At 34.4% G+C, this 26096-nt stretch overlaps 1 protein-coding gene and 1 long non-coding RNA gene across 4 annotated transcripts in view; one reads left to right on the top strand and one right to left on the bottom strand.

Moving 5' to 3' along the window:
- The window catches only part of ZFR (zinc finger RNA binding protein), a 76886-nt gene extending 51325 nt beyond the window's left edge, over positions 1-25561 (top strand). For both annotated transcript variants that reach the window (XM_036757939.1, XM_036757948.1), the window contains 7 exons: positions 3617-3767; positions 6227-6368; positions 11580-11677; positions 12532-12627; positions 21470-21581; positions 21704-21801; positions 24002-25561. In XM_036757939.1, coding sequence (XP_036613834.1) covers positions 3617-3767; positions 6227-6368; positions 11580-11677; positions 12532-12627; positions 21470-21581; positions 21704-21801; positions 24002-24181 — 877 coding nt within the window. In that variant the 3' untranslated portion in view covers positions 24182-25561. The remainder of the gene's footprint in view (positions 1-3616; positions 3768-6226; positions 6369-11579; positions 11678-12531; positions 12628-21469; positions 21582-21703; positions 21802-24001) is intronic.
- The window catches only part of LOC118848907, a 44174-nt gene continuing 42138 nt past the window's right edge, over positions 24061-26096 (bottom strand). For both annotated transcript variants that reach the window (XR_005010267.1, XR_005010268.1), the window contains exon 3: positions 24061-24140. This is a non-coding gene — a long non-coding RNA (uncharacterized LOC118848907). The remainder of the gene's footprint in view (positions 24141-26096) is intronic.

The following is a 26096-nucleotide window of genomic DNA, read 5'->3' as shown; positions in this document are numbered from 1 at the left end:
ATAAACCTACCTTAAAATAAACCATCAGCATTTCTGTATACTACCAACAAAAACCAGCAGAAAGAGATAGAAAGAGAAATTCCATTTAAAATAATTGCAGATAATATAAAATACTGGAGGGTCTACCTGCCAAGACAAACCCAGGAATTACATAAACATAATCACAAAGCACTTTTCACAGAAATAAAAGACAGACCTAAACAATTGGAGAAATATTAATTGCTCATGAGTAGGCCACATAGGAAAAATGACAATTCTACCTAAATTAATTTACTTATTCAGTGCCAATCAAACTATCAAAGAATTATAGAGTTAGAAAAAATAGTAGCAAAATTCATCTGGAAGAACAAAAAGGTCAAGAATAGCAAGATAACTGATGAAAAAAATGTTAAGGAAGGCAGCTTAGTAGTTCCAGATTTCATACTGTATCATAAAGCAGAGCAGTAGAATAGATTAGATAAACAGCACATAATAGTAAATGATCGCAGTAATCTAGTGTTTTGATAAACCCAAAGATCTCAGCTTTTGGGGTAAGAAATCACCATTTGACAAAAATTACTAGGAAAACTGGAAAGCACTTTGGCAGAAACTAAGCTTATATACCAACATCTCGCACTGTATACCAAGATAAAGTCAAAATGGATAGAAATTATTTAGACATAAAGGGTGATAGCATTAGCAAATTAGAGGGACATGGGAAAATGTACCTGTCAGATCTTTGGAAAAGGGAAGCATTTATGTCCAAATGAGAGGATAGGGGATTATGGGAATTAAAATAGGTAACTTAATTACATGAAATTAAGAAGCTTTTGCACAAACAAAATTACAAGGAAAATTGGAAACTAGAGAAAAAAGGAAAATAAATGCTGGAGGGTGTTTGGAAAAATTGAGGCACTAATGCACTGTTGTCATCTAATCCTACCATTCTGGAGAGCAATTTGGAATTGTGCCCAAAAGGTTATAAAACTGCATACATGTTGACATAGCAATACCACTTCTAGGTCTGTATCCCAAAGAGATCAAAGAACAGGGGAAGGGGCCTATATGTGAAAAAATATATTTAGGAGCTCTTTTTGAGGTGGCAAAGAATTGAAAGTTGAGGGGATGCCCATCAATGGGGAATGGCTGAACAAGTTGTAGTATATGATGGAATACTATTGTGCTATAAGAAATGACAAGCAGAATGCTTTCAGAAAAATCTAGGAAGACATGAACTGAACCGATGCAAAGTAACGAGGACATTATACACAGTAACAGCAATATTGTAAGAAAGATTGTAAAAGACTTGGCTGTTCTGATCAAGACAATCATTCAAGACAATTGCAAAGGACCCATAATGAAAAATGCTATCCACCTCCAGAGCGAGAACTAATGAACTCTGAATTCACATTGAAGCATCCTTTCAAAAAATTCTTTACTTTTATTACTTTATTTTTTTGGTATTTTCTTTTGCAACCTGGGTAATATGGAAATATTTTTCAGGGTCTCACATCACAATCAAATTACTTGCCTTCTTAAGAAGGAGGGTGTCAGGAGAAGAGAGAATTTGGAACTCAAAATTTTTTTAAAGATTGTTAGATTTTTTTGCATGTAATTAAGGAATATTTAATGCAATAAAATTGATTTTACAAAAAGGTTTTCCATCTCCCACCAAAAAACCCCAAAACTTTTTCCAAAGATAAGTTATGTTTTTGTTTTTTCAAATTTTTATTTTCAGTTCTAAATTTTCTCCTTTCTTCAGGTCGTCCCCTACCTATTGAGAAGGCAAACAGTATACCCAGCAATACCCATTATACATGTATAATCATGCAGAACATTTCCATATTAGGTGAATCATCCCCTGCCAAAAAATATGAAAGTAAGAAGATAAAGTGGGGGGAAAATGCTTCAGTCTGTTCTCAGAGTTCATCAGCTCTACCTCCATCTACCTCTATCTTTTGGGTATTGTTACTGTCATGGACCATTATATTGATCAGAGTGGCTAAATCTTTCACAGTTGATCATCCTTACAATATTGCTATTTACTGTGTGCAGAGTTCTCCTAGTTCTGTTCACTTCACTTTGCCTCAGTTCATCTAAGTCTTATGGATTTTTCGAAACCAACCTTCTTGTTGTTTGTTACAGCACAATAGTATTTCATCATAGTCATATGACATAACTGCTTTAGCCATTCCCCAACTGATGGGCACCTCTCAGTTTCCAATTCTTTGCCACCACAAAAAGAGCTACTATAAATATTTTTGTACATATGGATCTTTTTCTTTGATCTCTTTGGAAGACAGACTTGGTAGTGATATTGCTAGGTCTCTTTTGACACTGCCACCACCATGAGGCAGGCCCTTGTCACCTCACACTTGGACTGTTGCAGTAGCTTTCTAGATGGTCTTCCTACCTCAAGTCTCCCCATTTAGTTAATCCTCTACTTCAGTTCCATTAGTTCCCTATTATTACCAGCATCAAATCTAAAACCCTCTCATTGTCTTTTGAAGACCTTCGTAATCTGGCCCCTTCCTACCTTTCCAATCTTTTTAAACTCCTACATGTACTCCACTGTCCAGTTACACTGGCCTCCTTGCTGTTCCTTGAAAACGGGAAGAGGATAACAAGTATATATTAAGTACTGACAGTGTTCCAGGCACTATGCTCAGCGCTTTGCAAATATTTTCTCACTTGAGCTACAACCCTGAGAGGTCGATACTCTTATTTGCATTTTATAATTGAGGAAACTGAGACTGACAGAGGTTAAGTGACTCGACCAGGGTTACACAGCTAGTAAGCATTTGAGGCTGGTTTTGAACTCAGGTATTCCTGTCTCAAAGCCCAGTGCTCTCCATCTACTGTGCCTTTAGGTGGAAAATATCCAATCTCCCATCTTACATTTTCACTGGCTGACCCTCATGCTGTCATGGATTGTCTTTTGTCTTTCTTTGTATCCCCAGTGCCTGGCACATTGTTCATCGTTATTTAGTTGTGTCTAGCTCTTTGTGACTCCATGGACCATGTTGTGTTGGACCATGGAGTGTTTTTTTGTTTTGTTTTATTTTTGGCAAAGATACAGGAATGGTTTACCATTTCCTTCTCCAGCTCATTTTTAGTTGAGGAAGCTGAGGCAAATAAGGTTAAGTGACTTCCCCCACCCCCCAACCCCATTCCTTGAATGTTATATCCCTTGAACATTGCCTGTTATTCTACCTCACTTCTTTTAAGACTCAGCTCAAGTCTTATCTTCTCCAGGAGAGGGCTTGACTCATCTCTACCTGTCTTCTTCACATAGCTATTAGTGCCTTCTCTGACATTACTTTCTATCTACTGTGAATATAGTTTGTATTATTTGTAGCTATTTACATGTCTCCCAGATGAGATTGTAAACTCTGAGAGCTGAGAACTTTTTTGCTTTTCTTTGTATCCTCATTGTTTAGCATAGTGTCTGGAACAGGGTAATACTGTAATAAGTGGTTGTTGACTGACCAGTTGAATCCTATGCAGACTGCCCATTTTTAGTGGAAAATTTAATTGGGTAGCAAATTTTTATCTTAATTTATATATTGACTGGTAGGTAGGTGTTCTTATTTGAGAAAAGAGAATACTACCTTGTAATGCAGTGATTTTATTGCAGAGCTTTGAAAGGAGTCTTGCGAGTAGGAGTATTGGCAAAAGGATTACTTCTCCGTGGAGACAGAAATGTAAACCTCGTTTTACTGTGCTCAGAGAAACCTTCAAAGACGTTATTGAGTCGTATTTCAGAAAACCTTCCCAAACAGCTTGCTGTAAGTATTGTCTAGAATGTTAATTTTTGCCCTTTTGGGGGTTTGGAGGTATTGACAAGGCTGTACTTTATACCTAAACAATCAGAATTACTAATGTGAGCTTTCTAAGCAAACTGTTTTTTTCAAATCATGCATGCTTTCTGGCTAGTTTTTTTTTCACTCTAATATTATATTTTGCAGTGATTGCATTTGGTATTATACAGTCTTACCAGTTTACTTTTATAAGGTAAAACTGGAACATATGTTGTCTTTGGCCTTTTTTTTTTTTTTGAGACTTGAATAATGAGGGAGAAGCCATCATTAATTTGGACTAAAAAGTAGCTATGTAAATAAGTGTATCTTTCCGGGGTGTAAGCCACTAACTTCTAACATGTTTTAAGTAAATGTCAACCTGATATCCTGTACTAAGTGCAAATTGAAGTATAATTTTTTTCACTTTATTTTTCTTGTTTTTTTTTTTTTTTTGCAATGTGGCTAAAATTGAAATGTTTTGCATGATTCCAAATGTATAATAAGCATCATATTGCTTACCTTCTCAGTGTATGGGGGAGGGGTGGGAAGGAGAGAATTTGAAAGTCATTTTTTAATGTTAAACATAAATAAATAACATTTTAAAATATTTTTAAAAAGATATTCTGAGACTTTTTGCCTTTTAATGATGCCTCCCATAGCTTACCTGTCTAAAACCTTCTTGTGGTAGGAAACATTTCTAGTGAAACATAAGAACTCCAGATACTACTGATAAAGCAATTCCTTTTTGTACTTTTGTTTAAAAAAGTTTTGAATTTTCTGAAATTTGATTTCTATTTAAATTTTTCTCAGATTTATAGCATTAACAGCATTTGTTAAATTCCCAGTATAGTTTAGATTATCCCAAAGCTTATGCATTTTTTTTCCTGATAACTATCTTATCTGTAATTTTTTGGTCAGACAACAATTAGTCATCTAATGTGTCCAGCATTTGAGGCCTCTTTTAAATGTCAACAGCTCCACCTCCTTTCTACCATGGCCCCTCCTTTAGTGACAGTTTTGCCGTGGTGTTGATATTGTTATATTTAGGCCAGCCTATGAATTATCAGAGTGGAACAAGGTTGACAGTGCTACTACCAATGACATTACTTTGAGTTGAGAAGGTGGCTAAGCTCAATATCATACAATGGTTCCAGGGACTTAGTTCATGGAAGGATTGTGGGGCTTTAGTGGGTCTTAATTCCATGCAGTAATGGATTAAGAAATTTGTCTCAGACATTAACTTTGTGTTATCCCTAGTTTACTCAGTTCTTATGCAGGTGAGCAATTAGACCATTGGAGAGAGGTCAGGATCATAAACCTTGAGCCAGAAAGGACTTGAGAGGCCATCCAGTCCAATATCCTTGTTTTACAAAGACAAGGAAACAAGGCCAGGAACAAGTGACTTTCCCAAGGTCAAACAGCTAGTAAGAGTCAGAAGTGGGATTTGAACCTATGTCTTCTTACCATCCAAATAGATTAGATTCATGGGAGTTTTTTCCACAGTACTATCTAATTTATATGAACACCTATGACTTAGGAAGGATATATTTTTCATGTTTTTAAAGGAAACAAAAAACCATAAATGGAAATGATGGTTGATATTTCTCTAAAAATCAGTTTATTATTTATTAAACAAATGCTTTTCAAACTTTGTGCCAGATCCCAAGGAGTCCTTGTATTATGGTGCCCTAGCACCAAGTGACCCTTCTGTTATAACACTGTAAGGTTTGGAAAGTGCTTTGCAAGTATTACCTCATCACCTAGCAAGAGTTCCTTTTGCTTTTAGTGAGTTCTGGTTCATGATGAGGTTATGTTTTTTTCCATCTTTATATCTTAGTCTTTTTTTATCAGGAGGCACATAACTATTTCTTTCTGATCACATTTTTCACTGGATACTGAAGAATGAAAAGGGTAAAAGAAAGACCCCTAAGATAGAGTCAGGGAAACTATTTGTATTGTTGATGTTAAGGAAGAGATGAAAATTAGGTAACCCTCAGTCATCATATTGCCAGTCTGCGGTACAAAACCAATTGTTTAGAACCTTCCATTTTGAAAATAGATTTATCTCCTGGCTTCTGAGTGTGCCTATTTCAGACTGAGACATAATGCAGTCATTCCTGCATATAAGAAATAGCTAGAATATTCATTGTGAGGGAAAAGGTAAAGAAATAATTTTCTTTGATAATTTTATGCCACCCTCTCTCTCTGTCAGGATTCTCTTTTATCCAGCTGGGTCAAGGCTATGTTTCTACTGCTCACAGCTGATTTGACAAGTACATTATGGCAAATTTACAAATTTGTGTGTGTTACAGAAAATTAGAGGCTGAAAAGCACTTCTGTAGATATAGTTACAGTTAGTTGAAGCACCAAGAAAGCAAATAAAAAATTCTGCCTTTATTTGACAATATTAAAGATTTCAATTGATACATTTTTTTTTTGTCATATAGGTTATAAGCCCTGAGAAGTATGACATAAAATGTGCTTTATCCGAAGCTGCAATAATATTGAATTCCTGTGTGGAACCCAAAATGCAAGTCACTATCACGCTGACATCTCCAGTTATTCGAGAGGAGAACATGAGGGATGGAGGTTGGAAAGTTGTTAAAGATACTACTTTTCCAATAACTGTATCTATTCTGTTTAAGATGGCATTAAGCCCTAGAAGGCAACATGCTGGCATTACATATATATTAGGGAGAATTGACTTAGCAGACATTTCTGTTTATGATCATTTCCTGAAAAGTAAATACTCTATTTGCTAATGTGTTTTGTTTCAAACTTCATAGCATGATTGATCTTGCTTTTTTTTATTTTAAATGCTAACCTCAGTTTTCTGGAAAAGTTCAAAATTATTTTTACCTGAACAGTTCGGGTATTTGGAAATTTTAGAAAAGTGGTATTTTTAGCAAGGGGACATGAGTTTTAACTTTATAGAAGTTTTTGCCCCTGCGTTATAATTTTTAAAACTGAAGTATTTTAGAAATAAAACTACTGGATTGTAAACTGGATAAATGATGTTTAATACATTCTTAAGAGGCATTGTTACACATCTAACTATAGTTTTTGCTTTTATATTAAAGTAAATGTCATTTCCAGTTTTCTGAGGTTGCTCTTTGGTCTGGAGTGCTTTCGTAAATACACAGCCTCCTGACATTTATAGGTTGGAGCATTTGACCCAGACACTATACAAGAAATATTGTAATAATAAATGGCATAGTTAGTGAGTTCAAGTGCACGTCAGAGCTCTTAAAATCAATTTGCATTTATAGAATATGAAATCCTGGTGCCAGCAGTGTTGCTTTAGGGACTGTTCTGTAACACTTTCAAAGCTTCCAAAGCTTTTAAGCCAACGAGCATGATCAGTGTCTGCAGTATGTTGGTTCTACCGTTTTATGGGTCAGATAAAATTTACTTTGTTTCCTTTTATGTTGTTTTCATACATCTTAACAATTTATTGAAATTGAAGTTAGTCTATATCAGTATTACTATTCATAATGTAGCCTTGGGGGAAAGACTAATATAAAATACCATGCATATAGCAAGACTATTAAGAACTTAGATGCAAAAAAATGGCACCAACAGTTTTTCATTTACCTTAATATATGAGGGGTTTTATCATATCAGTATAATTTGTGAAAATAGCTTTGTGATGACAACTGCTTTATGCTTTGTTGTCCAAATTCTTCCATGCCCCAGAGACAAAGCTTCATTTCTTTTAATGTGTTCATTGGAAATCTGTTGAATCTCATGTGCTACACATTTCATTTCATTTTAACATCTTTAAAGATAAATGGATTTTATGTGCAGGTTGTTTTTCTGGGGTTTTTTGTTGTTGTTGTTGGTTTTTGGTTCTGTTTTGGGTTGGTTTTTTTTTTTTTGCCTTTTTTTTTTTGCCTTTTTGCCTTTTTTCTTTTTTTTAAGCAGGCCCAAATCTGGTCTGGTCATGGATTTTGTCAAGAAAATAATTGTTTTTTAATCAGTCAAATCAAGTCATGTATAACGTGACTTTCACCTAAGTTTTGGGAAGGAAACCACATAAGACTTATTGGAAGGAAAAGCATTTTTTTGTAGAACACATCAAATTATAACTCAGTCAAGTTTAACTTGTTCTTTGCTATTTTATAGTAGAGCAAAAGTCTTTAGGTTATGAGCTATAGGTATAATAACTTAAAAACTTTAATAACTTACCCCTTCCGAAGGAAACAAAACTATTTTTGTCTGACCCACATTTGAGTTAGAATTACTGTTCTGAGTTTCATTTATCTGCTAAGTAAGTATTATTCTGAAGGGAAATAGCAAAAACAAAATTTAATAGATTTCACTTCAAGACACTGAGCTGACAAATGGATATACAAAAATGTCAGGTGTTTGTACAGTGTTGCCTCACTGCAAATAAGTGCAGTAAGTCATGTCTTCAGCTTTATTATGAAGATTGCTTCTTTCTTGCTGCAGAATAACGGTATGTGTGGTTTTTCTCTTACTGCAGCTCCCAATGCTCTGTGTCTTAAAATGGTTTAAAGCCTTTAGCTTGCTTCGGGGAGTTAGTAAAGGTGGTAAGGAAGGCTTTGCCGGAAGAATTCTTGTAAATGAAGACTTTGCACATAGTTTGGAATCCTGCTGATCACCACATTTAAATCCCCCTCCAAAAAAATAAAATGGCTTTTAAAAATCAAATCAAATTATTTAAATAACTGTTAATCGCATAGCAGTCATATCCTTCAGTAGTTTGCGTTTGACAGTTATCTATCGTTTCACAGAATTGACTTTAAATTTGATATGTTCAAAATGCTCTAACCCTTGCTGCGGAATCTTTTCTTCAGCAAGTCAAGTATGTGTGTGTGTGTTTTTTTTTCCATCCTTAGCTTATCAGGCCCGGTCCAAAGCCTTCTAGCAGAGGGAATTGATTCCTGTCAGGGGTTGCTGCCAAGACATCGGAAGGATTTTTGACCAAGGTTTTCAAAAGCTCAGTGTCACACCTGCCATGTTGAATAAGGAGGGGTTTTGGATGCATAGTTCTAGCATTTTACTGTCCTTTTGTGTGTTTTTTGTTTTTGTTATGATTTTATTCTGTTTTTTTTTTTTGTCCTGGTCTCTCTCTTTCATAGAATTAAGCAGTGTTCACACTAGCTTTAAAGTGGTTGACTGGACTATGTAACCATGTTTACTGAAATTCATATACCTGTTAACTTTTAATTAGTACATAGTGTGGACACAGCATGTCTTCTAACTGACGATTAACCCCTTATTCATATATTTTTAGAATATATTCACACAGGGTAAGAATTTGCCTTTTGTTTTTGTAAATTAACCTAGTCTCTGTTGTATGTTAACAGGGTATTAAACAACAAATATAATTTTAGCACAGTGACCTTTATTAAGGGGTTAATCCATTTGAAATGTAAAATGGGTACAAAAATCCACACATTAAATTTTATTTCAAATTCCCTAATATATAGCCCTAATTTATTTTGAAATTGCAATAGGTGTCTTGGCATCTTTGGACTTAGAGTATTAGCTAAAAATTTCAAACTTATTTATGCTGTCCATCAGTGATATATGGGATACTTCTGAACCACAATGTTAAAATCAAGATTTTCTGCTTGTGAATTGGGTGGAGGGGGGGTTTCATACGAATTTGGAATAAATTACTACTGTAAAATTTTAAATTAATAGGAATTATAATCTACTTTCAATTCTGAGTTTTTATTTTTTTTTTAAAAAAAGATTGCACAGTATCACCTATTTGCACTCATGTAACCAAATAAATAAATAAGGGACCTTAAAGGCTTTTTGTACATTATTCCCCTCCTCCTTTTCTGCTGTTTACTACTTTTCCTGGCTGTGCTTTCCAATAATCCCTTTTTCTTTCTCAAAAAATGTCCCAACTATCATATTCAAATTGGCTCCCGGAATTTGTCTTCCTGGTTTTTCTCTAAATGTATGTTTACTAATAATTTGCCTGAATATCTTATATTTGCTTCATAAAATCCCTTTTTATTACACACAGTGTATCTTCTACTTTATATCAAAATACCACAAACTTTTTCTATTCCTGGGCTATCTATAGACTCCAGTAGGTTCTGAAAATTTATTTTCATTTCATTACCTGTTTTATCTTAATCTGGTTTGTAAGAATTAAAGATATCCCAGATTTTGTAATGGAAGTGATAAAGTGTAGCCTCTTAGTTGACACTTAAAATATGCCCAGTATCTTTAAATGTTTCTGAGGACTTATAATCCTAAAACAGTGGCAGATTTTCCAGTTGTAAACAGTACCTTAAAAGTAAAATAATCTTTCTTTTTTTTCTTATCCCATCACAGTGTCTTGCCCTTTACTTGTTACATTAACGACCTCAGTTTTTCTGTGTCATTTTCTAAATTCTCCTTAAATTTAGTAGTGTTCTGCATAAGCATTATATATAATCAGTAACTTATATAATGTAAAACTTTTCCAAATACAACCTGCCTTTATACTGGGCTCAACAAACAATCCCTATTAGTTAGGCTACATTGTCTTTTAAGTTTGTCAGGTATGCAATTTTATAACAAGACTTAAGGAGGCAGCATTGTATAGGGCAGAATTACAGAACTTAGAAGTATAGGACTTCTGGTCCGATCCTAGCCCTGCCACTTATATGTGTGGCTTTGGGCAAGTAACTTAATCTCTCTTGGCCTCAGTTTTATCAACTATAAAATGAGAGGTTGAGATTTGATCTCTAAGGTCTCTTTCTACTCTAGCTTGATGAACACTAATGAGTTGCCAGTTAAGATTTATTTCATTACTAAGTGTTTATATTTGTAGATGTATACATTCTTGCATTGAGATATAAGGTAGTTAATTATTGGATATTGAACTGGCCACTGTACCATTAAAAAAAATTAACTTTTTCATTACTTGAATTAATTTGACTTGCCCTGATCTTTGGGTGCTATTGCTAGGTTTTTTCCCCAAATACATTTGTGTACTCTCTTTAGTGTGACAAATACTCATGACATAGTAACCTAGAAATTACTTATTAAATTGATGTATACAAAATATACTTTCTTTTTCAGTAAAGCACTGTGTTTATTGTAATCACCTTTTATTCTGCCTTTTTTCACAATAGTACCTATTTCCCCTTTTCTGCTTTATATCCATCCTCTCTCTCCAACTATACCATGATGTACTTTGTGAGAACTCTGAGAATTTTAAAGGGCATTTCACATTCCCTTTGCAGTAAGTTATACTCTCAAGGAAAAATATTTCCTAAACCTTTCTAGAATTTACTGTTTTCCATTATTTAAAATCTTCCTTTTCCGTGAATTCTAAAATTTCTTTCCAACCTTGTTCTCAATTTCCTTTCTGAAATTAGGTCCAAAATAGCCTGTGACCATTTAAGATGATGAGCAAATTCCATAAGTTTACTGTAAATTCTACTTTATTGAAGTGGATTTTTGTGTTCCCTCTGTCTTGTGTTCTTTGTGCTGGTGCACTGTGTCCAACCATCCTTCCTTTAACATTTAATTTTGGAGGGGATTTATTTTCCTAGAACATTTATTTGAAATCTGATTACACTGTTGCGGTCATTGCAGTGAAATAATGAAGTGACTGAGAGTTAAATTTCATTTTGCTCTCAATTTCATATTGGGTTAACATTCTATGAATTGAAAAGAATTTTGCTAAATATTAATCATTGGTTTCAAAGTGCTAGCAAAATCTCAAATGGCATGTGTGACATTGAAGCTACTTTAAGGAAGTGTCTTGCTCACCTGGTCAAACACCCATTCCTCACTGCATTTTGCCAATTCAATCCATTTTAGATGTAACCTCGGGTATGGTGAAAGACCCACCGGACGTCTTGGACAGGCAAAAATGCCTTGACGCTCTGGCTGCTCTACGCCACGCTAAGTGGTTCCAGGTTCGGAACATCATTTTACTTTTTTCTTGTAGCCTTATGAGAGAGTAGTTCAGTTACAGTATGTTTAACTGTATATAAACACTCAAAGGTTGCCCATGGCAATGCTACTTTAAATTAAATGAACAGAAAAAATGTTAACATAGTTCAGTACAGATCTGCTTTATGCAGCTATTGCTGATTTGACATGAAACTTACATTTTGGGGTGTTTGGTTTTTTTGTGTGTGTGTGTGGTCATTGAGAAGGCGATGTTGAAAGCTTGACTCGCTCTGGATCACCATATGCTGTGTATTTATATTATATTCCATAAGGCTGCAGAGTACCTTTGCTTTAAATAATGGAATATGTGTTTAAAGCTTTGTGTTTAGTTTTAAGATTTTTTTTCCTGTTTCTCTAAGTTTATAAGTGTAGGGAGTGAAAGGTGAGGAAGCAGCTGTTTGGTTTAGTGACTTTGCAGTCTTGCAAAGGCACAGTAAAGAAACCAAACAGATTCCCTCAACCTTTCAGTCCCTAGACAAAACTTTTTAGCTCTTTACTTTATTCCCTTTATTTCTAATATAGGCAGATTTTTAATTTATTGTTATAAATGAACATAGGTCAAAGTTCACAGGGGATCAAGAAATATTATTCTTGTATAATCTGTGCACTCTGACTTAAAGTACATACAGCTTAAAGTACTAACCTTGGCATAAAATACTGCTGTAAATGGCAGCTCATGGAATGAAATTTTGGAGTGATTTGTTTCTGTCATTATAGCTGAGCTTCCATTGAACAGTGGTGTTTTAGCTTTTTTCATCAAGGGCTATTTTCAGTAGTTTCTAGGATTAATTAATTTGATTTTTGTATTGCTCTCAAGGCTAGAGCTAACGGTCTGCAATCCTGTGTGATTATCATACGTATTCTCCGTGACCTCTGTCAACGAGTTCCAACTTGGTCTGATTTCCCAAGCTGGGTGAGTTGTTTATAACTTGTATGCTGTGAAAAATGTGTTGGTGATGTTACTAATTTTTGAACCCGAAACTAACTTTTTATTTTCATTTTTATTTCATGTCCTAAATGTAGCATGCTTTTTTCCCCTATGAAAAACAGCAGGAACTTAGATTTTTTTGTAAAAAAAAAAAAAAACAGAACAAAACAAAAAACTGTTTCATTTCTTCCAAAATAATTTACCACCTAAATATAAAGATGCTAGCTAAACTATCTGATTTTTCATATTTTCTATATTTTTCTGAAAAAGATACTTGATATGGTTATTATAAACTTTATCTTGGGCATGCATGGTATTAGAGTTCCAGTGACTAATTTTGAGTGAGACTTCAATAACAATACCTGCTTCATAGTCACTTCATTTACTGATGCCAGGTAGTTTTCTATATTATCACTGGTTCACCCGTTTTGCTTAAAGTACCACGCCCCTTTTAGGCTCTTTATTTTATACTGGCTACTTTGTCAATAATGCTGAAGTAGAATTATTTCATATAAAATTTTGCTTTGAGAATGAAACAAAGTCAAAATTTTATACAATCCTATTTCTTTAAAAAGGAAAAAATATTTTGCTACAGTATACAGAATCTAAGAATTGGAAAGACCTTGGAGGCCATCAATTCCAACCTGTACCTGAATAAGGATCCTCTCTAAAACATATTGACAAGTTGTCATCAGACGTTTACTTGAAAGCTTTAATTGGGGGAGGACTAATCTTCCTGGGCAACTAATTCTGTGGAATTTTTTCCTTAAGATAAGACTTAATTTGCTTCATTGTAACTCCCTGTTCTCTGGAGCAAGATAGAACTGCCCCAATCTTGGCCCAGTGCCTCTTCTGTGTGACTACCTTTGAAGTGTATGGAGACAGTTATCATGTTCTTCTGGAAGTCTTGTCTTGTTCAGGTTAAATATCCTCAGTTCCTGTAACTGATCCTCATCAGGCACAAAGCTGAGGCTAAGCACTTCATCCAGCTTATCAATAGACTTCTAAAACAAGTGGTTCCCAGGAACTGAACAGAGTCAGATAATCTCATCAAGGCAGAGAATAAGAGGTCTTCAGGCCTAAACACTCTGCTTCTTTGATGGCAACCTAAAATTACATTGATGTTAGACATCATTCACCCCTAAGCTTCTAGTCCTCTGTTTCAACAATCTGGCTAGCAGCTGCTGTGGGGGTGAAAAACGAACACAAGTCCAACAACAGGAATGCTGCCAGCCCACATTCTTTCGATCCGCTTTACTCAGGAAAGCAACGTTAAGGGGTTAATAATCTCAATTTAATCCAGCATACAAATATCATTCACTTAGTTTAGGGGAAAAAGCCAGCACCCTGAACTTCAGAGCAAACACAAACAAATTACAAACATCAACAGACAGACCTTGTCTGATTCAAATCTCAATGCATAGTTACCAGAATTTAACAAAGTCCAAACATCCGGGTTTACAAGCTGGAGGGCTCTTAACTACAGCTGCCCAGAGTCTCCACATCAGCACACCTTCAAGAGTGAGAGCCCTAAGCAAATAGCTCTGTCTTGTCTCTTTATGCACTCTTCAGCCATCATCATACGTCATCTGAGTGACCAGAACTTAAGCTCTTGCTGTTGGCTCTAGTCTTAGCAACTCCCCTTAGGACCCTGGGGGCTTCACACCCACATCAGCTTAGCACCTAGTAGCTAGGGGTTTTGGGCCTACTTGGGAGCCAAGATATAATCAGACCTCCCTTCATTGGCCCCACCTGGAGCCCCACCTTAGTTACCAATGCACTCCACCCCTTCCAGGTCCATGATGTAACAAAAATCTAAATTAAATGGCCACGTGCATTGGTAACTAAGGTGGGGCTCCAGGTGGGGCCAATGAAGGGAGGTCTGATTATATCTTGGCTCCCAAGTAGGCCCAAAACCCCTAGCTACTAGGTGCTAAGCTGATGTGGGTGTGAAGCCCCCAGGGTCCTAAGGGGAGTTGCTAAGACTAGAGCCAACAGCAAGAGCTTAAGTTCTGGTCACTCAGATGACGTATGATGATGGCTGAAGAGTGCATAAAGAGACAAGACAGAGCTATTTGCTTAGGGCTCTCACTCTTGAAGGTGTGCTGATGTGGAGACTCTGGGCAGCTGTAGTTAAGAGCCCTCCAGCTTGTAAACCCGGATGTTTGGACTTTGTTAAATTCTGGTAACTATGCATTGAGATTTGAATCAGACAAGGTCTGTCTGTTGATGTTTGTAATTTGTTTGTGTTTGCTCTGAAGTTCAGGGTGCTGGCTTTTTCCCCTAAACTAAGTGAATGATATTTGTATGCTGGATTAAATTGAGATTATTAACCCCTTAACGTTGCTTTCCTGAGTAAAGCGGATCGAAAGAATGTGGGCTGGCAGCATTCCTGTTGTTGGACTTGTGTTCGTTTTTCACCCCCACAGCAGCTGCTAACCAAATTGTTGAAACATCCTCTGATATGCCCATATCCTTTTTCATTGTACTTCTATCAGGCTCTGCCTCCTTCATCTTATACTTGGAGTTTGATTCAAAAGTATAAGACTTTGAATATTTATCCCAATTAAATTTAGTCTTCTTAGATTCAGCCCAGTATTTTAGCATGTCCTGATCTTTTTATCCTAATACTGTTTTACTTAGCTATTAGCCCTGTCAGCTTTGTGTTTTGGGTAGATTTGATAAGCTGCCATCTATACTTTGATTCATGTCATTGGAAAAAAAGTTAAACAGCAGAGCTCCAGTGGAGCACAGCTCCTTGGAATGCATTTGGAATAGTCACCTGTTACCAGATTGTGCTGCTTAAACACAGTAGGTACAATTCAGTGCCTATTCTGGTACCTTACAAGTAGTAGATACACAAATGATGTCTTTTGACCTGAATCCATTACCAATAAGACATCATTTAGATAAGGGGTTCTTAACCTTTCTGGTGTCAAGACCCCCTTTGATACTGTGGTCGGTGAAGCCTATAGACCCCTTCTCGGAATATTTTTAAATGCATAAATTAAAATAAATAAGATAACAAAGGGAGTCAATAATATTGAAATGTAATCTGTGTATCTGTTGTCAGGAAGATAATCTAATGGTGGGTTTAATTATTACGGTAATTTTGAAGTAATGAGTGTAGGTTATATTTTGAGATATTTGCAACAACTGTAACATAACTTAAAATAATTTATAATATGAAATAAAATATTTCTATTGGTGACAGAGTTACTGCTAATACTACTGTAGTTTTTCATTTATTAAAGGAAATGCTAAATTTCATTTTGAGGATGGTGAAAATAAAGATATAGAAATTTTTTCCCCCATCCAACTTAAAGACTCCCTGAAATCTATCCACAGACCCTTGGAGGTTCTGAGGACCCCAGGGTAAAAATAATTTTTCTGGCCATATAAGTAAAACAGTATTAGTTAAAAGCCTGTAATCTGAAACATGTAAATATTCCCCTCATGAGCCCTTTTAAGTTGACACTGTAGAAAAATTTCTATTTACAGATCTCATTATTAAAATTGTACAAGCATTAACTCCTCCAGAAGGAGAAACAATTTATTTGTATTAGCACAGACTATTTTGTAAATCCTCTTAATAGTTACTTCTAGTTTAAAAGTCAGTTCACAGTTATCTATGAAAATAAAAAAGGGTTGTTTATGGATATGTGAAGTACATTGAAAACTAGTTTTGTAACTTTAAGGATTAACTCTTCTTAGTATGGTTGACATTGAGTGCAAGTAGGTTAACTGATTTGAGCTTCTCTGTTTTTCTCCTTTGCCAATTGATGCAACTGTAAATCACCAAATAAATTATTTTAAGTCAAGCAACCAAGATGAACATTTTTCAGAAGAGAAAACAAAAATTGTTATAAATTGCCAGAAAAAATGTTCAATCTCAATAGTAATTAGGAAAAAGGTGCAGACCATTTTGAGATCCCTTCCATCCCAGCACAGCCATCAGATTAGCAAAAATAACAGAAAGAATCAAAACAATGCTGACAAGGTTGTAGAGGAAAAAGGTATATTTATTCATTGATGTTTGAGTTGCCAACTTGAGAACAATTTTACTCATATCTGTTGATCTAATAATTGTGTTGTTGGGAACATAATTTGAAATGATTGTTAAAAACAAAACCAAAAAAGTCCCTTTTTCAAAGATTTATAGCAGTTTTACATGTAATTGTAAAAGAAAATAACCTGGAAACAGTCTAAATGTCTGGTAATAGGGGGAATGGTTTAATAAATTGTGGTACATTAATATAATGCAATACTATATTGCAGTTAAGACCAAGTGTAGGAATGGAGTGAAATCTGAAAATACTTTTACAAAATAAAGCAAGGTAGAAAAAGCAGAAAATCAAAGCATGCTCAATTATTACAACCACATAGAGAACAAGAACAATCGAAGAAGAATAAATGGACTAAAAATTTTGATGGTGATTTAAGAAGAATTGACTGAAAAATTGTTTTGTTGCTTTGTGTCTGTAAATAGTTCCTAATTAAGTTTAACTGTACTGTTCATGTAGTTACTAATAAAATATTTAATTTTTTTTAAAATGAAGTCAAGGAGTCCAAGGATGGGGGCACCTTCCCTTTTGCTGTATTTATAAATGTCACAATCCTAGAACTTTAATGATGTTCTACCAAAAAGTTTCACCTATCCTAAATTATCAGTTCTTTAATTTTAATTTCATTGTTTATTATAATCTTTCATGTTCCACTTTTGCCAAGTTAACATATATTCCAGAATCTCTAAGCCATCATGTGTTCTTCTGCAGTAAATTGTTACTGAATTATACTGTCCTTCTTAGAGACTGTACCTCAAAAAAGACATTTTTGAAAGCTCTAATTTCTTGTATAGACTTTACAATGTCATCATTTCATTAGCCAGTGACTTATGAATCTAAATGGTTGCTTTTAACAGGCATTTATGCCCTTTATACATTTTATACATTATACCTTTATACATTTATGCCCTTTATCATCTTATAAGTTCATGACTTCCCTTTGCCTCCTTCTCTCCTCGCATATTTTATCTAAATAGAAGATCCAGAATCCTCAATATTTGGTACTGAACAGATTTGATTTCTAGTGGGGTTTTGACATAACTCCTCCTAGATTGTGTTCTGAGATTAGTGGAATGTGTTTAATACAGGTTCTAAGGGTTATCTCAAATGTTAAATGTATTTAAATTTTTCATTTGTGTACATGTTCCTTGTACTACCCCAAATAATCATCCTTTTCACACTTTACTAGACCATTTTTATTTTTCACACTTTACTAGACCGTTTTTATGAAATTATCAACTCCTCAAAGTATATATACTTCCCAGAAGTTAATATTGAATGCAGCTTTTGTATATATTTCTAGCCAGTAGGTATGCAAATTTTTCTAACTTAAATATTATTTATATCACTAACTGAAGCTTTCTAAGCATGGAATCATTAACACTGATGTTATTTATAAGCAGACTTTGCCATATGCCTACTCTGAATTCTTTGTTATCACTCCCACATTGTCCTTCTTAATAAATGCTATGTACCACATTGTATAGGAATGCCTTATTTATAAGCCTTATTAGGAGAATGAGACTGTTTCAGGAAATTTTCCAAATTTCTAAAATTTAACTTTTAAGTAACAAAATATTTGCTGGACCATTTTTGATGGGAATCTTTTTTTAAGATGTATCATTAGATATTTTGGCTTCTTTAAACAGACTGTGCAGAACAGTAACCTTTATTTGATGTCTTAGAGTCATTGTTATGAACATCAGTCAATCAGCAAGCATTTACTAAGCACTTATTATTTCAGTCATTGTTCTAATTTCTGGAAATACAAAAAAAGGCAAAAACAGTCCCTGCTCTCAAATGTTTACATTCTCATAGAGGAAACATGTAAATAACTAAATATATACAAGATAGATGTATGTGGAAGGAAATATCGAGGAAAAAGTACTAATAACTTGAAAGAGGAAAAGGCCCAAAAGAGGCTCCAGCAGAAGGTGAAATTTTAACAGTCTTGAAGGAAACTGGGGAAACAAAGTGGGGGAGGGATCAGCAAAGGCAGGAGGTGGAGCTGGGGTATTAGAGTAGTTAGACCTTGGAGTGCAAGAAGACTGGAAAGGTAGAAAGGGGCTAGCTTATAAAGAGCTTTAAATGCCAACCAGAGGAAGAGGCAGGTGGCAGGGTTGACAGGGTCAAATCTACAGAGAAATCACCTTGGCAGGTGTATGGTACTTTTATGTTTTACTGATGCTTTAAGTTTGGTTTTTTTTTTTTCAATATCACTTTAAATTAATGTTCTGCCAAACAGATTCCTTCCTTGTAACAAAGAAACCAGTTATACAAAATCAACTAACATAACTATTTCTAACATGGTTTAGCATTCCACATCTGTAGTTACCAGTTCCTGTATTTATAGGAGAAACATAATTGGGTCTAAAATAAGAGTTAGTAGGTACCAAATGGAGGCTTGGGATAGAAATTGGGCCCAATGTGTAGGGCACTGACTTTTCCTGGTTCTTGGCTATGTTTGCAGGCAGTTGAAGTTGCTAGGTAAATGAATCCCAGGATAAGTGAGGTGGCATCATATTTAGTGTTCACTGGTGCTAAATGATTCAAGATGCACGATTTCAGAGCTAGCACTAATCTGTAAGCAAGAGAATCTCAGGTTCCAATCATATCCTCAAACTTAACCCCGTATGTTTTGAAGACTGGAATGCTTACAAATTTCAAAATATGTAAAATTAGGCTTAGGTTAGTTTGACCTGTATATAGTTTATAATTACTGTTTGTTTTTTTAGTCAACTTGATAATAAAAATAAGCATATGATTTTTAAAACCCTGCCTTTAACCTATTATTTTCTATATATACTTTTACATAATTGTGATTTACAATATATACTTTCCATTTTAGTTCTTACAGTTTTACTCCAATAGAATGTAAACTTCCCAAGGGCAGACACTATTTAGTTGTTGTCTTTGTGTTTCCAGTGCCTAGCACATATTAGATATTTAATAGTAGACTTACTGAATTGAACACTTTGTATTGTTATTTCAGGAAGCATGATGCAGTAGCATTAGATTTGGAGGTTAAGGACCTAGGTTTTTATTATTAAATTTGTGCTTTAGTTCTTCCTAAGTGGACAAGGCAACCTCTTTGTATCAGTTTCTTCATTTATAAAATGAAGGAACAGTGTTAGATATAGGACACTTCCAGATCTGAAGCTGTTCCCTCTTTCTGTGTATCTTCTTTATTGTCATTTAAAATGGCAATATAATATTGTAGTAATATTACTATACTCTACCTAGATATTCCCCAATTTAGGGGCATTTGGCTTTTTTCCCATTGCTTTGCTATTATATGTTTCATTTAACTGTTGTTTTGCACATACTCTTTTTAATTCATTTTTTTCAATTCTGTATTCTCTCTCACCACTCTCATTCCCCTACCTAAGGAGAAAGCAAGAAAAATAGAATCCATTACAAATATGTATAGATATGCAAAACAAATTTCTACATTAGCCATATTTATAGGGGAAAAAAAAGAAATAGAAGAAAAATACTTCATTCTGCATTCTTAGTCCATCAATTCTATATCTGGAAGTGCATAGCATGCTTCATCATGAGTCCTTTTTAACTGTGGTTGTTCATTGTATTATTAATCAGAGTTACTAAGTCTTTCAAAGTTGATTATCTTTATTTGCATATATTCTTTTAAGTGATTTGTCACCACATATCTCTTCAGACCCAGTATCATTTACAGTTTTCATTATAATTAAGGCTATGTATTGTCACTCTGTGTTCTTTAGTGAAGCTTTTAAGTGAAAGTGAAATACAAATAAATTACTGTAATAGACAGTTACTCATTTAGTAGTTTGTTGTTGGTTAGTCGTTTCGGTTGTGTCTGACTCTTTGTGAACCCATTTGCTATTTCTTGGCAAAGATACTAGAGTGGTTGGTTTGCCATGTCCTTCTCCAGGTCATTTTGCAGATGAGGAACTGAGCACAAGTGGGATTAAATGATTTACCCAGGGTCACACAGCTAGTAAAGTGTATGAGGCCAGATTTGAACTCAGGAACATGAGTCTTCCTGACTCCAGAAATTGCATTCTATGCACTGAGCCACTTATTCTTTGGAAGAGCGATTTATTAAAAATTGGAGCATAACATAATTTCCAAGATTTTCCAAGTTTGTAGTTGCCACTAGGAGAGAGGGATTATAAATCCAATAGTACCTCAGATGAAAATTAGTTTCGTTAAAAACTCTAATCTTATTTAACTTAAAATGATCAGAATATTGTAACATCAAAATAATGTGCTTGAGTTCTTCAAAAGCCATTAAAATAAAATAATTTGAGACTTTAAAATTTGAAAAATTGCATGCACTTTCATTATACTCAACCTTTATATGTGGATGATCTTCTTGTGTGGTTATTCCTTCCAGTAGCTTTGGTCACAATACATCCATAATATCTCACCCTGTTGGATTTTTTTTGTTCCTGTTTTTCCCTGCAGCTTCTGTTGAGTCTTGAACAAAAACATCTGTGGCTTTTGGTGACTGTGAATACTAATTTTTTTTAATAGTGACCAAAAATGATTTTAAAATTGTGTTTGTTTTTGTAAGTACAAACTGCAGAATTAGTTTAATACATAAACTTTTATAGGATGCAAGTTGATGTTCACATTTTCTATTTACTAGACTAATTCTTAGTCTTCCATAGCACCTTTCATTTTTTACTGACTATAACTGTATTCTCATTAGCACCAGTAGACAGGGATGCAGATTTTTTTTTTGTCAACTATTAAAACATCAACTTTTTTTTTTTTAGGCTATGGAGTTACTAGTAGAGAAAGCAATCAGTAGTGCTTCTGGACCTCAGAGTCCTGGGGATGCATTGAGAAGAGTTTTTGAATGCATTTCTTCGGGAATTATTCTTAAAGGTAAGTTACACTGAATTGTTGATTTTTTTTTTAAAAATCTGATAGCTGCATAGGACTGAATAATTTTAAAAGGATAATGAATATTTTTTCAAATTTTCCTATTTAATGGTGATGTGCTACAGGTGGTCCTGGACTTCTAGATCCCTGTGAAAAGGACCCATTTGATACACTGGCTACAATGACTGACCAACAACGGGAAGATATTACTTCTAGTGCCCAGGTAGTATTGATATCTCTTATAGTAAAAACTTTAGTCAGCTAGCTGTAAGGGACCACGGTTAAACCTGTTAGGATCATAGGTCATAGAGCTCAAATAGATGAGATCATCATTAAGGAGATCATTGATTCCAGCTGCCTGGAGAAAACTGAACCCCTGAGAAGCAAAGTAACTTGTTCAGGGTCACACAGCTGATAAATATCTGAGTTGGCATTTGAATCTAGTTCTTTCCAAATCCAGCTGACACTGCCTACGATAGACCATGCTTCTTCACTGTTAGATTGTCCTTGGGATGTCTGCCATTGCACTGTCATAGGGGAGATCATTTTAGATGTTATTGATCCATCTGGATGTTTCACTTGGCTGGAATATAATATAGATCTGTCTTCAAATGGACTTAGGTGAAATCACTTTATAGTGAATTTCTACATTCTAAGTTAATTTAGTCTAAACCTGGAGCTTTATAGAGTAGATCAGTAGAGTGAGCATTTATCTTGTTTCTAATATGGGATTTATGTTCATTAATATCATGGTTTGCAGTCAGTTCTCTACCATCTACACTAATGGAAGGGAGAAGGGATGTATAGATTCCAAAGCCCATTGCTAGCCGTACAGTTTTTACCTTCTTTATTACTTAGCTTAAACTAACCTGATAACCTTTCTTTGAACATAACAATTACGCTTAACAAAAGATAACCTCCAAAGTATGTTAAGTGTGAAAGGGAAAAGCACACCAACACTAAAAATTTGTCATGAGTCATCCACATAGCCATTCAATCAAGAGTCGACTGTATATTAAGGGTTTGTTGTCAGATCTTTTCAGATTAGGAAATCTTGAAATGTGTCCATTGAAAGATGCCAAAGAACTAAATTTCAAATACTAAATTTCAAATACAGATGGAGAGAAGGAAAGGGATGGGTTTAATCATATTGATGTCTTCTAGAAAATAAACCCGGTCAGACAAGCTATTTGAATGCCTTAGGGCAAATGTTTGAATATTGTATAGATTTTAGGTATCTATGCAAATTGTGTTTTATTACACTGATATGCAATTTTCTAATCTGGTTTAGCTGGACTACTGTGCTTAAATAAGAGTGTAGTATAAAGGTGTCAAACATGCAGCCCAAACCATATTAAAATGTAATTGGGAAATATTTTTTAAAATAAATTGAAATATAATAAAACAAATAATATTAACATAAGGTTCTCTAAGTTAATATGAAGCAAAAATGTCAGCATCTGCAGGGATACTTATGTGTGGTTTATTCTTCCTTCTCAGTCTCCCTTCCCCTTGCCCCTTTCTATTTGAGTGATGCCACTGGTATAGCATGTAGAAAGAAGAGATGAACCTGTATTCAGTTTTGGTTAGAATTTTTGTTCAAGTTTTAGGTTCTTCATTTAAAGGGCGAGTTGCAAGAAGAGAGTGTCACAAAAATTAAAACTGTAAAATCATAATTATGAAGTAATATTAAAGGATATTATTTTATCTAGCCTGGTAAAAAGAAGCTAAGCAAAGCTATAACAGCAGATTCTTACACAGGTGATAACTGTTTTCCATCTCCTTTTTAGATAAAATAAGCAAAAATATCTTAAACTATGGCAGGAAAAAAATCATTAGATAAACAAATTTGTTTGGGGTGAAAGCTGTCATATTTTGAAATGGAAGGCTGTGGAATCTCCAAGGATGTTTTTAGTTGTTCTACATCATGGAAATAAATAAGATTATCTTTTCACAGTCTCCTTCTAATACTAAGATTCAGCAAAATCTTTTGAAATAGATGTCTAGAATGAATTTGACAGCTTAATCTAGACAAACAGGGATAGGACATTGGTTATATACCTAGCCATTAATGAAATCATGAAGGCATAGGTTGTGGAGGGTTGGTTTTTTTTTTTAAATGAAAATCAGAAATTTTTTATTCATATATGTAAGGTTAATATTGGATTAGATTCACCTCCAAAAATGAAGAATACTGTTTACCCAAATCTGATTGAGTAAATTATTTGGATGATATTTTTCTCTTAAATATATAGATATGCTAGGCTTTGAAAATTGGAGTTTTTTGGAGGAGATGAATCTTGTTTGTTACAGAAAAGTAATGATACTTTGGGTGCTTGGGATTTTTAGTTATAATGTTTGGGGTTTTTTTTTTTCTTGGACTAGTAAAATTGTACTCCACAATGGCTCTTTCTCTTCAACAGTTTGCTCTGAGACTCCTTGCATTCCGTCAGATACACAAAGTTCTAGGTATGGATCCTTTGCCTCAAATGAACCAGCGCTTCAATATCCACAACAACAGAAAACGAAGAAGGGACAGTGACGGAGTCGATGGATTTGAAGCTGAAGGAAAAAAAGACAAAAAAGATTATGATAACTTTTAAAAAGTTTTTGTAAATCTTCAGTGTTAAAAAAAAGTGTGCCCAGTTGTTGGCTGTTTTTCATTCATAATAATGTCTACTTTGAAATGCTTATCAAAAAGTTAGAGGGTTAATTTTGCCGAAAGAACCAGGTGTTTCTGTGAATTTAAAAACTTTTAATGAATGTACAGTGTTAGGTATTTTATGAATGGAAAGACACCAAAAATATTTGTACTCAAATTACGGGGGAGGGCTGGCAAAATATAAGTTTAGTTCAGATTTTTGCCATTATTTTACTCTTACTTTACTAGCTACTTGTTAGAGATTCCCCCCATATCTGTGTCTTTTATTAACTAATGCATTGTCTTCTTAAATCTTAACTGTATTTAATGCAGCATTCGTGCTTCTGTTACTACATGTATTTTGATATTTTATTTAGCGGTTTTGTTTGCTCTTTGACACTAGTTGTAAGTTACTTTGTGTTATAGGTAATAATACAGCTTCCCTCTCCCCTTAATATTTTACAGCAGAACTTTTTTTTGTAAAGTGAGACTGCAGGATTTTTTGTTTCTTTTGTTGTTGTTCTATATGTGAAGGATTACAACACAAAAAAAAATTTACCCTGCCATTTGAGTATTCAGAAATGAATATTTCTGCAGATCTTATGGCATTTGTCTCTTTAGTGTGATATAAAGGTGTAATTAAGACAGATTTCTGTTATTCTAATCAAGTTTGCTGTTAGTTGTGCATTAGCAGTATAAAAGCTAATATATACCGTATGGTCTTGCAACAGTTTTAAAGCATCTGCATAATTGATGATAAAAGTGCATGACATTTTTGTTTTTAATAGACGGACTTTAAAAATTATCATTTTAGGTTTATTGCGTAGATCTTTGTACCATTTACTTTTGACATAGCAAGGCCAAAAAATAACTTTCTGAATATTTTCTTCTGTGCATGTTGAAAGGGCATTTTCACATTTAAGTGGGCTAACAGATATTTTCAAAAGAACTTTATCAGTGTGTACTAACACCAATAATTAGCCCTTAATTATGATGGAATTTTCTCTTATTGGTGCCTGTGAGGTTATTCTAGCAGCTATTTCACTATAACACAGTTCAGTGATTTTCTCCCTCATGCCCCAATAATTTGCAGGCTGTTAAAGTAAGGTTGATAAACTATTTATTGGACAAAAAAAATGAAGATTTTTATCAAAGAAAAACCCAGAAAATTATTTGATATGGCCAACTTATATGCTTATGTCACCTTCAAAAAGCTAAATATTTTAGCAGTGGTGTAATGAAAGTGACATCGGATTGTTGATGTATGCGCTGGTACACAGGTGTCATTTTGTTGTCACAGCACTACAGTGAAATACGCAAATAAAAACGTAAATTCATTTAATGAGTTAAATTCATTATATGTTAGAACTGACATTTTAGTAGTTCTGTTTGCTTGCTCTATATACTATTGAGGTCAAGCTACATTAAAACTCAAGAATTGGGATTCACTCAGCATTCTATTTCTAGCTCATAGCATTCCTGGCACGTTTTTAAAAATGAGTTATTAATGCTGGAGATTTCTGAACACTTTTTATTATTAGGCCTAATTTTGTTTTGATTTCATTATTTGATTTTTAGATTTGAGGCAGCCCCAAATATTATGAGAGGCAGAAGAGTATAATGGGGGGAAAAACACTAGATAAGAAATTGAGACCCAAGTTCTAGTCTAGACTCATCCACAAATTAGCTGAATGACAACCATGGATATTTCTTCACCTGTCTGCTTCAGTTTCCTCCATAAGAAGGTTTGATTCAATCCTTTAAGCTTAACTGCTCTTTTCCAGCTCTAAAATTCTATAGCTAAACTTTTGTTTTGCTCTTCCTACTTCTCTTAAAGGTGCAGAAAAGTTCAAAATTAGTCTCAGTTCACTTCTGGA

The sequence above is a fragment of the Trichosurus vulpecula genome, chromosome 1 (assembly GCF_011100635.1).
Source record: "Trichosurus vulpecula isolate mTriVul1 chromosome 1, mTriVul1.pri, whole genome shotgun sequence".
NCBI lineage: Eukaryota > Metazoa > Chordata > Mammalia > Diprotodontia > Phalangeridae > Trichosurus > Trichosurus vulpecula.
Note: the sequence above shows the minus strand (reverse complement) of the source record. Positions and strands in the feature narration are given on the sequence as shown.